Source organism: Mirounga angustirostris, unplaced genomic scaffold, assembly GCF_029215605.1.
Source record: "Mirounga angustirostris isolate CCGP_5_RB_7025 unplaced genomic scaffold, mMirAng1.0.hap1 SCAF_12, whole genome shotgun sequence".
NCBI classification, from domain to species: domain Eukaryota; kingdom Metazoa; phylum Chordata; class Mammalia; order Carnivora; family Phocidae; genus Mirounga; species Mirounga angustirostris.
Window position 1 is genome coordinate 32,881,719 of NW_026991720.1, and position 15,936 is coordinate 32,897,654.

General features: G+C 37.0%; 1 protein-coding gene across 3 annotated transcripts in view; it reads right to left on the reverse strand.

The window, feature by feature from the left end:
• MET (MET proto-oncogene, receptor tyrosine kinase) overlaps window positions 1–15,936 on the reverse strand; it is a 116,611-nt gene that overhangs the window by 25,302 nt on the left and 75,373 nt on the right. For all 3 annotated transcript variants that reach the window (XM_045864368.3, XM_064575027.1, XM_045864367.3), the window contains 7 exons: window positions 15,641–15,801; window positions 13,759–13,861; window positions 13,510–13,646; window positions 12,665–12,826; window positions 11,798–11,897; window positions 7,752–7,970; window positions 994–1,140 (listed from right to left, as the gene is read on the reverse strand). In XM_045864368.3, the coding sequence (XP_045720324.1) occupies window positions 994–1,140; window positions 7,752–7,970; window positions 11,798–11,897; window positions 12,665–12,826; window positions 13,510–13,646; window positions 13,759–13,861; window positions 15,641–15,801 (1,029 nt within the window). The remainder of the gene's footprint in view (window positions 1–993; window positions 1,141–7,751; window positions 7,971–11,797; window positions 11,898–12,664; window positions 12,827–13,509; window positions 13,647–13,758; window positions 13,862–15,640; window positions 15,802–15,936) is intronic.

Sequence of the window (15,936 nt, forward strand, 5' to 3'; positions counted from 1 at the left end):
TATAATATTTTTGTACTTTCCCATAACTCTCCCCCCCCTTCCATTTTATAACTTTTTAGAAGACTTCAGGAATCCTTTAAAATTCACTCATTCTTGGATAAACAAAATGTGGTATATCTATATGATGGAATATTACTCAGCCTTAAAAAGTAATAAAGTTCTGACACATACTAGAACCTGTATGAACCATGAAAACATGCTAAGTAAAATAAGCCAAACACACAAGGACAAATATTGTATGATTCCACTTATATGAAATATTTAGAATAGGCAAATTCATAAAGACGGAAAATAGATTAGAGGTTACCCAGGGCTGGGGAAGAGGAGGGAATATGACAGTATGGCTTAATGGTTCCAGAGTTTCTCTTTGGGGTAATGAAAAAGTTTTGGAATTAGTGGTGATGGTTGCACAATACTGTAAATGTAATTAATGCCACTGAAATGTACACTAAAAAATAGTTAAAATGGCAAATTTTATGATACATGTATTTTGCCATAATTTAAAAAATTAATAAGGTAATATACCCAAAACCACTGAACTGTACACTTTAAATGTGTGAGTTGTGTGGTGCAACATGAAAGAAGTTATTATATAATAGTTTAATTCCTATTTTACTTTGTTCATGAATTTGCGGTCACTGTGGAGAGCGGCAGTATGTTGGCTCTGGCCTCCTGGTACAAAGAGGTGGGGGGAGGGCACTGAGGGGTGTGCCCTTATCCCTCCTGAGAGTTACAATAAATTTTGTCAAAAGTGGGGCATGATGGAGAGGGAGTGTGCCTAGGAAGGACTTTTGAGATCCACCCTCTAAAGCTTGGGAAGGAGACAGTGCAACAAAAACTCACTAATTCTAAAATAACAACTAAGAATCGAGGCTGAGCTGATGAGCCAAAGCCAACACACAAATGAGCTTTAATGATTTATTTTAAGCCTGCAAGTGACATAATTACACTGGCATCTTTATTTACATCATGAGAGAAATGCAGGAATCCCACCTCTATATTTAGCTCGTTGTTCAATTTCAGCAGGTCACTGGGGACCTTGCATAAAACGGCTTCAGAATCCGAGTATATAGTCTCACAGCTCTTATTTCCAACTTTTAACACTTCACCTTTAACTGCTTCAGGGTCAATATCATTTCCCTGAAAGAAAAAAAGAGGTTGTTAACACTTCACAGTTTTGCAGGAATGCTAACAATTGTGGAAAGAACATAAATATACTGCAAACATAGGCTATGTTGTTTGCCAAGACATATGATTTTACGATACTCATTTGCATGGGAATTTGGATAGTTGCAAGAGAGCATGATCATTTGGGGGCACTAATTAGGATTCACGGCATATTGCTTTTTATGATTTTTTTTAAAGATTTTATTTATAAGTAATCTCCACACCCAGTGTGGGGCTCAAACTTACAACCTTGAGATCAAGAGTTGCACGCTCTACAGACTGAGACAGCCAGGTGCCCTTATAGCTTTTCTATCAAACTGGATTTTAGAGCAAAGGAGAGATGCTTGTTCCACACCCTTCCATCAAATGACCTCTTACCCACAATCACCTTATTATTTTTTTTTAAAGGTTTTATTTATTTATCTGAGAGAGAGAATGGGAGACAGAGAGCATGAGAGGGGGAGGGTCAGAGGGAGAAGCAGACTCCCTGCCGAGCAGGGAGCCCGATGCGGGACTCGATCCCGGGACCCTGGGATCATGACCTGAGCCGAAGGCAGACGCTTAACCAACTGAGCGACCCAGGTGCCCCCACAATCACCTTATTAATGTCTTTAGGGGGTATCAATGGTTGGCAAAAGGGAAATAACTTAGATATTCTGCCTCATGCAGTGACACTGAACTTGGCTTTACTTTTAGAATCACATTGAGAGAGCTTTACAAAATACTGATGCCTGGGTCCCATCTCCAGAGATTCTGAACTAATTGATCTATGTTAATATATTCCTTTTGTGTTTGAGTTGGGCAGTTTCTTTTCATCCTTCCTGCACAGCTGAATCTTACACATAAATAAATTCATTTTTACAGAAATTCCTGAGATGTTATATGACCCTCATTATGATTTCAGAGCATGATTACATTATTTTGAACACTTAGTTACATGAGGATTTAAAAAAAATTTTGCAACTTGACATATTTAGTTAACTGAATTTAAAGAATATCAACATTTTGTTGAAGAAACCAATAATTAGCCTTGGGAAAGAAGTGAAAATGTAGGCACAACTTCTCATATCAAGACTTAATGAGTACAGGGGCGCCTGGGTGGCTCAGTCGTTAAGCGTCTGCCTTCGGCTCAGGTCATGATCCCAGGGTCCTGGGATGGAGCCCTGCATCGGGCTCCCCGCTCAGCAGAAAGCCTGATTCTCCCTCTCCCACTCCCCCTGCTTGTGTTCCCTCTCTTGCTGTGTCTCTCTCTGTCAAATAAATAAACAAAATCTTAAAAAAAAAAAAACAGACTTAATGAGCACAGTTATTTATTAAAAGTTAAAAGGATAATATATAAAAACATATTACTATTTTACTTATGGACAAAGAGCAGCCAGTAATAACTATAGTACTGCTACTTTGTTTTATGTGATCTTTAGTACTTGGCAAACTGCTTTTATATACATTGTCTTACATGGATTTCAACAGATTGGTAGGTCAGAAATCATTCTGGGGAAAGAAGCTAGAAGAAAATACTTCTTTCTAACATGAATCTGGAGTCTAAGAAAAAAATGGATAGAGACAAACCCTATCCTTCTATTTTCTAGGTATTTCTAGAGGCAGTATGTGTATGCCATTGAACCAGGTCAGCCACACAGGGCAATTCAACGTAAAAGCACATAAATCTAACAGGTCACTTTGGGGTTTCAAATGACAACTTGTTGGTTAGGTCTGAGGAGGGGTAAGGCACGCACTCACATATTGGAGGGAATTCAGGGAATGACAAAGAAAAGAGATTAAAGAGCCGCAGGGCTTGATCTATGAGGGAATGACTAAAATGTGTCTTGCTTGCTTAGAGGATAATGAAGGCTGGGGGGAGGGATGAACATACTGCATTTGCACTTCCAATACTCCTTCTTTTAGGCACAGGTCTCCTTGGATGTTGCATAAAGGCTTCTCTAAAGCAAAAAGAGACCACTCAGCTAACATTGAACCCCTTTTCAACTGTGCCTAGTAGGGAACATACAATAAATGATGACATGTAAGTAATTACTATCAGCTTTGTATGTGTAATTGTTTTAATAAAAGTCTACTATCCAAGATGTCACAAAAGGGATACTGGCCATCCACTATTATATGCAGAGGGGTCCAAGTCAGAAAAAAAAAAAAATCAATATAGGGTACTTTTTGTCATTTAAAATAAACATATCTTGGGATGCCTGGGTGGCTCATTCCATTTAACATCTGCCTTCAGCTCAGGTCATGATCCCAGGGTCCTGGGATCAAGTCCCACATCGGGCTCCTTGTTCAGTGGGGAGCCTGCTTCTCCCTCTGCCTGCCACTCTCCCTGCTTGTGCTCACTAGCTCTATCTCTCTGACAAATAAATAATCTTAAAAAAAGAATAAACATATCTTTATGGAGTTGTGGGAAAAATGCATGTGTTTAGAACTTTTTAAATTTACTTTTTATTATTTAATATTAACTATTATTAAATAGAAGAACATAAAAATTGGCTCAGTTCTTCAGTCATTAAAATGGTAATATGCTCTTTTAAATAAAGCAGCACAGAAAAAACTTTCTGGTCTTTAATCCCCTGCACACATAGAGCAATTTAGAATTATAATTATCTCATTTTGTCTTGTAAAGACAGCCCCCTCCTCCCCCCTGGGTTGGTATTATTGTCATTCCAGCTTTACACATTCAGAACTAAGGTTCAAGAAGGGACTAGGTCATGAAGCAAATCAAATTCCATTTGATCTACTGTGTGTTAGACACAATTCTAGTTACTGAGAAGATAAAGACGAACAGAGGTTTTTCTTTTCACTATACTATTAAAATAAATATATTTCTTTTCTTTTTTTTAAAAAAGATTTTATTTATTTATTTGACAGAGAGATACACAGCGAGAGGGGAACACAAGCAGGGGGAGCAAGAGAGGGAGAAGCAGGCTTCCCACCGAGCAGGGAGCCCAATGTGGGGCTCGATCCCAGGACCCCTGGATCATGACCTGAGCTGAAGGCAGATGCTTAATGACTGAGCCAGCCAGGCGCCCCAATAAATATATTTCTAAAGTGAAAACTTATTACTCCTAATGTGTTATGTTAGGATGTCCCTTATTCCTTTCATCTCCAACTCTGGCCAGGTGTGACACAGTGTTTCTATCTAGGATTCAGACCTGGGGACCCATGTCTGAGCTGGTTACAGAACACAGTGGATGGTGGCAGTAGGTAGAAATTCAAAAATAGCATTATATGTAGAGGGAGGGATCTTACAAGATTTCATATATCCAGGTGGCCACAAGATTGAGTTGGAAAGCAGCTAGAGCAGTGAGGTGCAAGTTGGCAGAGGACCCAGAGAGGCAACAGTCCAGGGAGGTTGGCAAGCAGAAAGTCAGCGAGCTGGTGGTGATAGGGTCAGGAGGGGGAGATTTATACTTCCTCCAGAGGATAGGAGCCCCTCAGTTTAGAGAGTAGGCAAAAGAACCTTCACAGAAGCCTTCAAAACTGATTTCCACAGGATGTTAATAGGCATTTGCAGAAATTTCCTGGTAATTTGGGAAAAGCTGCATGAACTAAAATTAAAATGGTTTCTTCATTGGTTAGTTGGGGCACTGTGAAACTGCTGATCTTCCCGTCCCCTTTTCCTGGTTTAGCTGACTTCTCCAGACTGGACCTCTGAAGCATCTCTATGACCATATACATAAATTTGCTCCAAAATAACATAAATCACCAGGTCAGTGTCAGGCAGTCTTTGTTACAGCATTACATATTGTACTTCTCTACTTTCCATAAAATATGCTCATGCACAGAAAGTCACATAATAAGATAATTAGGGAAAAGACAAATCACCTAAGCTTTCTAAACCTATGTTTACTTATCTGTAAGTGGGGATAATCATTACTGGACCTCTAAACTGCACAGGTCTGAGTCTGAAACAAAATAATATATATCAAAGTACTATATTGGGCGCCTGGGTGGCTCAGTCGTTAAGCATCTGCCTTCGGCTCAGGTCATGATCCCAGGGTCCTGGGATCGAGTCCCACATAAATAAATAAAATCTTAAAAAAAAAAAAAAGTACTATGTTAACTAATCTTCCACAAAAATGTGAGCTGCTGTTGACATAAACATGGTGCCCTGATGTGTACTCCAAAGGAGATGTCTATTTTTGATGACCACTATCCACAATTGGTCCTGACTAACTTGGAACCTTGGCCATAAACTACCTCCCACATCGATGGGATTTCTGGTTCATTCTGAGGAATGATTGATCCTTGGTCTCTTTTACATTCTCTTGATCCAAACTTGGCTGACCCTCTTGGTCATGGTATACTGCTGACTGAGGCAATTCTCGCAACTAGGGCTGGAGACTATCACAATCTCTATTTTATTTTATTTTATTTTTATTTTAAAGATTTTATTTATTTGACAGAGAGAGAGACACAGCGAGAGAGGGAACACAAGCAGGGGGAGTGGGAGAGGGAGAAGCAGGCTTCCCGCGGGGCAGGGAACCCGATGCGGGGCTCGATCCCAGGACCCTGGGATCATGACCTGAGCCTAAGGCAGACGCTTAACGACTGAGCCACTGAGGTGCCCCTCACAATCTCTTTTTAGCCAGGGAATTCCTGTATGCATGGCTGCTTGAGGACCATGAACTCCTCCTGGCAATAAGGAGCAACTCTCTCTCTAAACACATAATTCTCTCCATAGCTTTCACTGATGGAATACAACCTACTTCACACTCATGTTTTGAACCGTAATTGGACAAGCACAACATGAAATAAAATGGCATCCTTTCTTTTGATAAAAACAGTCCACTGCATGTCTGGAAGAGGCCTTTTCTTTCTTTTCTTTTCTCATGCTTTGCTTTCCTTTGTTTCTGTCCCAAGAGAGACAGAGGTTTTAATGTGATCCACTTTAGAAACTGATAAAGGGTTAAAGAGCTGTCACACAATCTTTCCTTACACCTTATATTTCCTCTTATATATAAAGCAAATGGACTATGGGAGATTGAATGATGATACCAAAATAATCCCTCTAAATCATCCTTTTTCTCCCCAAACTGCCACTCTGTGAGATGACAGATGTTATATCCTTGTTAGAGAAAAGAGTCATTTTGTATGTAGAGGAAAAAAAGAAAGTGTTTTGTGTCTATTTCCAGAGACCCCTTGGGCCATGTTGGGAACAGCACTGAAAGGCTAAGGATGATGTCAAATCATGTTTTTCTAGGTCCAACAATTTTGTAGGACATTGAATAATGGGTATTTAATTTACAGAAAAAGAAGTTTTCTCTTCTATATAAGACTGCTTGGAAGGGTAGATAAAGAACCATTTATTTCTAATCCTTCCATCAGAGGTAGAGGAACAGAAAAATAGAGTTTGGGCATAAAAATATTTGCAAATAAACCTTTGTTTTCATCAAGAAAAACCAAATGGAATCTTTCAAATGGCAAACACAGTAATTGTTGAAAGCAAAAGGTCACACTAGATTAGTTTTATTGAAAAAAAAAAAGAAGTGATAAAAGCTCTTTCTCCTTTTCTAAAACTAATTAAAGTAGCAGATGAAAGAACTTTGCTGTGGTAAACATGCTGTTCACTGAAGCAGGCTTCCATTTAATTTCATGCTGGGCTTGCTTAATTATTGTACAAAACACAATTCGAGGTTAGTAAACTTATATGAGTATGAACGTGTGCATGAATTTGGCTGTAGATAAAATCTTGTTGAAAAAGCAGAAAAACTTCAGTAGAAATGTACTGTTACTTAGATGGAGAGGATCTACAGGAACTTATATCTAAAAAAGGACTATCCTATTACTTTGTATTTGTTCATATTGGCATCCAGGCTATCTTTCAGGGGAAAAATTCTGAATGTCTAAAACAACATGGTGAAGGGTAAGTATTTTGCTGTTTCTAGTGACTGGGGCTACCAATAAAGTCTTGATCATTTTGCCATTTTATTACTACTTGAAGTAAAGATGACTGAAGTGATGTAAGAGAGCTGTACTCTAGTCTTTGTTTTGCCACTGTTCCAACACTTGTCAAACCACTTAACCTCTCTGTGTTTTATAGTGTTCTTTGTTTGCAACAGGCTGGGTTAGAAAAGATAATTTGTTTCTCCAATTGAATTACATTTAGAGGCTGCTATATTCCTACAGTAGAGGAAATCCAGCTCCATTTAGAAATCAGCTTAGAGATGACCATACTCAGATACAAAATTCCAAGTATTTCACGGAAGTACAGAACTACAACTGATGCGTTTACTTTCATGGTTCTTACCTTTTATCTTATAACGAGCACATTTAGGTGTCCAGGGAAATGTATAACAGCAGGAGGATAATGCATTACAGGCAGCCTATTTAATAGATTGTGTCCCACATTTGCTACTTATTAATACACACACAAGAATTTTTAAATGCTTCATTAAAAAGAAGTCCATGATTATACTTAACTTTTAGTCTAGGCCAAAAAGATTTGTTTTTCAGAGCTTAGATATTTGCTGATGTAGTGTAAGATAATGACCCAGTACAACAGTTCTATTCATACAGCTATGAAGTCAATTAAGTTCAAGTGATGATTTCAGAGAGCATTTTTAAGCATTTCTTACCTTAATTTCTAGTACATTTTCATTGCCTATTGAGATCATCACTGGCTTTTCAAAAGGCTTAAACACGGGATTATGTACATAAATGAGATCAAAGTATTTGGAATGGATCCCATCTAACATGAAAAAGGCTTTGGTTTTCAGAGGGAGGTGCAGATTCAGCTGTTGCAGTGAAGGAGTTGTACAGCAGATTATCTCTGAGCTAGAGCGATGTTGACATGCCTATAGTAAGACACAATTATCCACTTTAGACAGAAGATAGCTTGACAACATCAACAGCAACTTCCACAGTTCACTGTTTTAGACAATTAAAAATATATAATTTTTGAAAAAAATCTGCATTTAATTTACTAATGTTGAAGAACACATTTCTGGTAACATGATAGATGCAAAATCATCCAAACAACACAATCTTTAAAGGAACACGGAGCTTCACTGGCCTGGAATAAGCTATACTGGTCAAACTGAAGCTGGCTGTCCCTCCATCACTGTTATTTTCCTTAAGATAACAGGACAGTCACCTGGAGGGACTGTCTCTTTGTGTATGAAATACCAAGGGCAGAATGAGAGCTGGACTTTGTGTGGTTAGAAGTCCTTGATTCACATCGTACCTTTAAAATAAGTTGTGAGAATCCACGCGAAGCCCTTAGTAGGAGACTCAGTGTCCTCAATCCCGAATTAAGATTAAAATGTTATTCACAGTGTGTGGTACCGCATGGTAAGTGCTTTGCCAACTACCGAGCACCATACTGATGACATCGTAAGTAGCTCTGTAGTCAGGTCATCTTGTTAGTGTGTTTCAGGCTATCAGCTTCTGAGTGCCAGGTTCTGTGCAAAATACTTTATAGGCTGGTCTCATTTCATCCTCACAACAGTCCTAAGAGATAGGTGCTACGATTTTACCCACATTTTACAGATGAAGAAACTAAGCTTTTTGAGCTAATGTCATCAGACCAGGTCACAGCTCTGAATGGCAGAGTAGGGAACATAATCCTAGGCCATTGGCTTGAATTCACTGCCTTAACTCCCACACTCTATGGCTTCTTGCTCACTCTATATTCTATATCGGTAGATCTTTTCTTACGCTATTTTACAAAGGGTCTGCTATTATTATTTCATGTGCTTTTATCTCTCATTTCAAATCTTCCCCTTTGGAATTCTGATGTATGGAAGTTTGGAAAATGTGGTTTCCTCTTGATTGTGCTTAGACTAAACCAGCAACACAAAGTGGCACATTTAAGGTTAAATGGTTGCATTTTTTCCCCCAAGGAAAAGACAAACAAGCAACAACATCCTTAGATTTCCTTTTCTTTGACAAGTAGAGCTGGAGATAAAACAATTACTTATGCCCACAATAGAAAAAGGACTCAGGATATACATAAAAAGCACAAGCAAAATTGGGTATTTGATATTTTCTTCTAAAAATAATTTAAAACCTTATCCTACATTTTAAAATGCATGTTGTAAGCAGATAAAGAAAACAGATACATAGATATAATATAAATAAAATATTAGTTTTATATAAAATTCATATTATAATGCCAAAAGCTATTTATTATCATCTTGAAAAATGGAAATGAACAGTTTTATTGTGAGTACAATAATTCTTTATTAACAATAAGAAATTTGAAAACTATACAATAAACTGCTGGCTTATGGGCCATCATGTGTATTAATTAATATTAATTTTGTTAAGATGGTGTATTTTTATTTTATTATTTTTTTAGTATTTTTATTTTAAAAGTTTAGAGTTTGCTGGACTTAAAAGTTATCATGGCTGGATCAGTATATCTAAATCAGACCTGGCCAAGAGTTTTTATTTGTTAAATAATAAATGGGTTCAATTCATCATGGTCAGCTTCAAATTCTGTAAGCACCAAGGAACGTGGAAGGAACACACATTTCTTTATGAGGTAGTTCTCACAAACAATAGTCAAATAGAATTCTTCATTCTTGCCCAATTCTAATGCATACTTCTATTGTGATATTAAGTTTGTGGCTAAAACAAGAGAAGTTTACATTTCCAGATATGTAGAGATAAGATTTTTATCTTCTATCATTGTTTGAATCTTCCTTGGGTTATGGAACTCTTATGTCTCACATCTAGGAGGTTTTTAAATAAATGTTTGATTACAAATGAATGAATAAAGCCAAAAGGCATCTACATGTCATTATAATGCTGGTGAGGGAGAAGGAAATTTAGCTATTAATTTTAAAACCTAGGCTCAGCGAGAATTAGATAAACTAATAATTCCTCAGATTTCTAAAGAGTCACATGCCAACACCAAAAAGGGTATTCTTATTTGGTTAATGAAAAATTGTTCTGTTTGGCTGTGGAGAAGTGATGCTCTTTAAATTAATAGCAGTGGTATTCTAACTTTATTTGTGGCCATGTGCAGGGATTGGTTTTAAAGCTCTCTACTTCATACGGTGACTCCCTGGAGTACAATCTCTCAGGAATATGATAAAAATCTAATAATACTCTTTAGAGGTGATGCAATGTGGCTGATTGAGAAGGTCAAGAGAAATCTCATTGGAGATGACCTTATTGTTTGGTGATTTGGCTTGACATTTTTAGCCCCAAATTGGTTTTTGTAATTAAAGAACACTGTGGCCTTAGTCTTCAAGAAATATTGGATGGAGAATCTAAAAGAAAGTGCTGTAATTCAATCTGTCACCTGCCCAATCAAGACCCTGCTTTGGGGGGGGTGGGTACTTAGAACTTTCATTTTTAGTTGAGTGCACAAGTCCAACTAGATTATGGTATTTTATATTAGAGAAAAACATCAACAAAAATATGAAATCCTTGTAAATAACTCCAACCTTCCTAAAGTCTAAACTAAAACTATCATTTCAATGTGATCTATATAAATTGTTAGATCAATCACTTTTAAGGACGCCTTCATTTAATTTTGATTGACTTTGCAAATAAAAGAAGGGAAGGTGGAGAAATACCAAACATACACTCCAGGACATCAGTCTTCTAATGCTCTTTCTCATTACTTGATAATATGCTAACAAAGGGACAAGAAGAACAGTAACAACACCGTTCTTACACCGGGATGTAAGAACGTATGTGTGCCTGCCACTTAGAAAGACAAAGATGCTGTTGCAAGATTAGAGCAAAAGGGCAATGTTCTTTGGTGCATTAAAAAAAGGAAGAGAGGAATTCTATGGACTGAATGTTTGTGCCCCTCCCTAAATCACATGTTGTAATCCTAATCCTCAGCATGATGGTGGGAGATGGGGCCTTGGGAAGGTAATGAGGTTATGAGAGTGGAGTTCTTATGAAGGAGTTAGTGCCCTTATAAGAAGAGATTCAAGGGGCGCCTGGATGGCTCAGTCGGTTAAGCATCTGACTTTGGCTCAGGTCATGATCCCAGGGTCCTGGGATTGAGCCTGTATTGGGCTCCCCACTTAGCAGGGATTGCCCTCCCCCTCTGCCCCTCCTTCTTCCTCCTTCCCCTCCCCCTGCTCATGCGCAAGTGCTCTCTCTCAAATGAATAAGTAAATAAATCTTTAACAAAAAAATAAGAAGAGACACAAGAGAGCTTGCTTCCTCTTTTTCTTTCTGCCATGTGAGGATACAATGAGGGAAGGTGGTCTTCTGCAAACCAGAAACAGTACCCTCACCAGACACCTGGATCTGCTGGCACCTTGATCTTACACTTCCCAGCCTTCAGAACTGCGAGAAATAAATGTTTGTTGTTTAAGCCACCCAGTCCATGGTATTTTTGTTATAGGATCCTCAACTAAGACAGGGAATGATGTAGTTTCTATCTGTACCGACTATCTTTAAAAACACTGCCTCAAGTTGGTAATCATCTTTTGTGTCTAGCATTTTGTGTGTGTGTGTGTGTGCATTTTATAATGTTAGCCTGAGGCAAGATAATTTTAGTTATTGTATAAAATATACTACTTGATCTGTGCTGCAAGGAAGGTAACTAGCAAAATTAAAAGCAAACCCCAAATGTCCTATGTACCCTGAAAGCCAGTGGTAAAGGCAGAGATGCAGGGTCTTAAGTACAACTATCTCTCAAAGGACTTACCACTGTAAAATTCCTTCTTGCTTCCTGTACATTTATGACCATCCTCAGGACACTAACTGAATGCAGGTTTTTCCCAACAGCTGTTATTGTGCTCCCACCACTGGCAAAATAAAATAGAAAAACAGCAATATGGAGAGGTCCTTTTTCTACCAAGTATTTTAAGAAAGAAGTTAAATTACATCACATGTAGTGACTGCAATTTATAGTCAAAGCCAAGTCAAATGGAAGTTCAGTGGTAACTCTTCTTTGGAAACAACTTATTGAACTTGGAAATATGTTTTAAAATTCCTATTTTGTAAGTTGAAGAAATGTATTTTTTTTTTACTCACAAAATATGCAAAAGAAACATTTTTTTTCTCTTTTAAAAAAATCCAAGTAAAATGAACTTAACTACTGTTAGAATTAATGGAAACAAGGCAGACTGAACTGGGCACAATGAAATACTGATTCAAAGGGAGTCTGATATGGGGAAAAGCTGTGTCTAAAGCAGGCAGAGCAAAAATACACTGAAGAATGGAGGGAAAAAAGGTAATTCCACTTTCGGCCACTAAAGTTAGTACAGACTTAACGTGTACATAATATAAGTGCATAAATACTATGGTGCCACATTAAACTGTTGCACTGAAATCCATTTAAAATGTAATAGAGTAGGATAAAATGTTTCTTGGCATGAACCTAGCAATGATAAAGTCAAATTGTACTCAGAACCTGAATGTAGTTTTCACTCCTGAATTAGAAAGGCGGTTTTTAAAAGAAATGCAACAGCATTAAAGCTAGAGATAAAACTGCAATTCCTCTTGACTATTTGACAGACACATCATTCTTATGTTCATTATTTTCTTATACCCATCAGAAGCTTTTACTTACCTAATAAAAGATCTGGTTGGATGAATTGCATAGACAATGGGGTCTTCCTGGTAACTGAAGCTGTTCATCTCTCGGTTGGCTAAGTCAATTTTCAATTTAATAGGAAACTCAGTTGGAGTGGTTTGAGCTGGAGTATAACATTCGAGAATACTATCTGACACACTGAACAAAAAAATTAAGAAAACTGACCTTAGCTATTAGATACACATATTTTAGAATTATATGCATAAATCAAAAGTATATCACTCAGTGGCTCCTAAATGAGAATTTCCAGATGTGTTTAGAAAAAAGCGCTTTCTAATGTAGCCTATTTACATTTGACTGGATCCCAAACTTAGTCTTGTTGTAGACAAGCCATCTATGACTTCAAAACTTTGGGATTTTAAGCAATTTTTAAAGTATCTTTTTGGTACTTGATTAAACTGAGCTCTTTCACCTCTAAGAATCAGAAACTTAACTTCCCTCTAGACCCAATCTTCCCCATGTTTCTTACATCCCCAAAGTGATTTAGCCTAATTGTAAATCTTGTTGGAAATGTTTAATTTATTGTCAATTACCAGATCTCACAGCTCACAGCATAGCCAGGATACTAGATGTAACATTAGAGAAGGTAGATGGGAAGATGAAACTTAAAAAGTGGAATTAATAAACATAAGGGAAGGGTAGAAAAAGCAGCAAAAGGGTAGATGGATATAGGAAGGAGGAAGTTTTGTCCGTAGGGGAGTAAATAATATACATCTTGATTTTCCTCCACACACACACAAAAAGAACAATCTTTTCTTGATTTGTTAGGTATAGATACTAATCCTACTTGACTGATGCAACAAAAAATAAATTTACAACACCTTTTTAAAGTACATGTTTTCCCACCAATTGAAATGTGTCTAGAATTCCCACTGTTTAGGTACTTTCCAGTTAAAGTAAGCAAGGTGCCACCAGTCTTAGGACCATAACTTGGAGAAATACTTGTTATTATAGGATCCTGAATAGGAAATAAAAACAAAACAAAACAAAGTAACTTGTTAATTTTATGACTCTAAATAGATTAAGTAACAAATATCCTAGTTCTTGAGAACAGTAGTGCTTAAACTTACCACATAGGAAAAGGTATTATATTGTGCTGTCCCTCGACCATTTGCAATAATTATGGATATATTGAAATGCTCATTCACTGCAGGACCAACTGTGCATTTCAGCCTGAAAAAAACCCAAAGTTTAATATGTTGCAAATCCAAAGGCATTTTCTGGTTTGGCTGTTTTATGTGGAGGATCATTAACCGTAAATTGTGAGCTGGCTACTCTGAATAGCAAGCAGAGTTTTGTGGTAAGCATTAGGGCTAAAAATCATATATTTCCATTTCTATACTATTACACTTCACATAGACAACACAGGAACTGTTAAACCTCATCAATATTGACCTCACCAATTGAAAAATTCATAATAATCTAAGTCTAAACCTCTAAAATTGTTAGCATAATGTTTGGCATACATAAGATAAAGAAATATTTCAATACCATATGAAACAATGGGCTAATTATAAACTAAATTTCTTCATTAAAATATGTCAACAGGTATATTTCTGTGGTTACACGTGTCATGTGTTTATTAAATTACCTTAAAAATAGTGAAATTGTGACAGACTTTCCATAGAATTATTTTTGAATTAATAATCTTACAGTCCTGAAAAAGTATAAATGTGATTTGTTTTGTTAAGCAACTTTTTAAAGAAGAGAATGAATTATGTTTTACTTTTACAGGCTCTAATATATAAAGCAATGAATAAGAACTTACAAGGGAGATTTCTAGAAAGAATTTGTTTTCCCATTAGCCTAAACAAGTACAACATTAATTGATGTTTTGGTCTCAGTAAATGAGTACATTTATACCTCTGTGTGATCTTGGAAGGAATTCTACAAGGTATAAAATAACCACTTGATAGAAGTGGTTCAACCATAAAACTTGAAATGTTTGGTTCTTATTACTACATGATAACTAAACATTTCTGGATTCTCCATTCATTATGGGATTTTACATTTGATAGAAGGTGCATGGAGGAAATGGTGGAACAAGCACACATCTTGGATCAGGAGAGTTGAGTCTGAAGGCCTGTTAAGCTCTTACTCTCTGGATTGCCTCTGCTAAACTACACTCCACCCTTTTTTTTTTTAAGATTTATTTATTTATTTGTCACAGCGAGAGCACAAGCAGGGAGAGTGGCAGGTAGAGGGAGAAGCAGGCTCCCTGAGAGCAAGGAGCCCCATGTGGAACTCGATCCCAGGACCCTGGGATCATGACCTGAGCTGAAGGCAATGCTCAACTGACTGAGCTACCCAGGCGTCCCTCTAGACTCCACCTTTCTGAACTTCAGACACCACCTTTGTAAAATCAGTATAGTATTGTTATCTCCTGGGATGAATGACTAAATGAGATACACTTCTTATATTATAATACCAATAAATATCAGCTGAATATAAATTTAAGTGCATAAAAAAAAAAAAAAAGAAAGAAAGAAAGAAAGAAACAAGTCTCAAAAATGTGACTGAGCTGCTTTACTACATTTCTGAGGTTTAGAAAGTGAATTTAGAAGAGAGGGTCTTTATTGAGCTGTTTACTGATTTTTATAGAAAAAGCCATTGGAGACTCTATATTTGAACACTTTAAAGATGGAGCAAGTCCAACCAGTGCTGTTCTTTCAAATCTATCCAACAACTTCTGAAGAAATGTTACAAAAATTGTTGAAAAACTCCCAGATGCTGGATTCTTCTTTTCTTTAACTAGGTAATGTCACCTTTTTCCTTTTTTAATCCTAATAAGTAAATAGGATTAAAAACAAAACAGTTCCACAAGGGATGTTAGAGGGCCAAGACTCTTTCTAATTCAAGACATGGACTTTTGGGACAGTCTTTATAAGCATTCATTCTAAAACACAACTTGTTTTCCAACCATACCCCAGAAAAACATTTAAAGATCCTTACATATTTGTTGTGCTCTCACTCAAGGTCAAGGTGCAGCTCTCATTTCCAAGGAGAACTCTGGTTTTCTTTAAATCAAATTTATTATTCCTCCTGAATCCGAAGTCCCAGCCACATACAGTCAGCATTGTCCCTCCTTCCAAGGGTGCACTAGTTGGGAAAACCTACAAGGACAACCGAGAACTTAAAAAAAAACAACATCAAGACATTATTTTCTGTTTGTGTGCAAAACAAACACAACATGTATCCTCACTCTGGAATTTTTCTGTTCTGCCACTGTCTTTTTTTTTTTTTAAAAG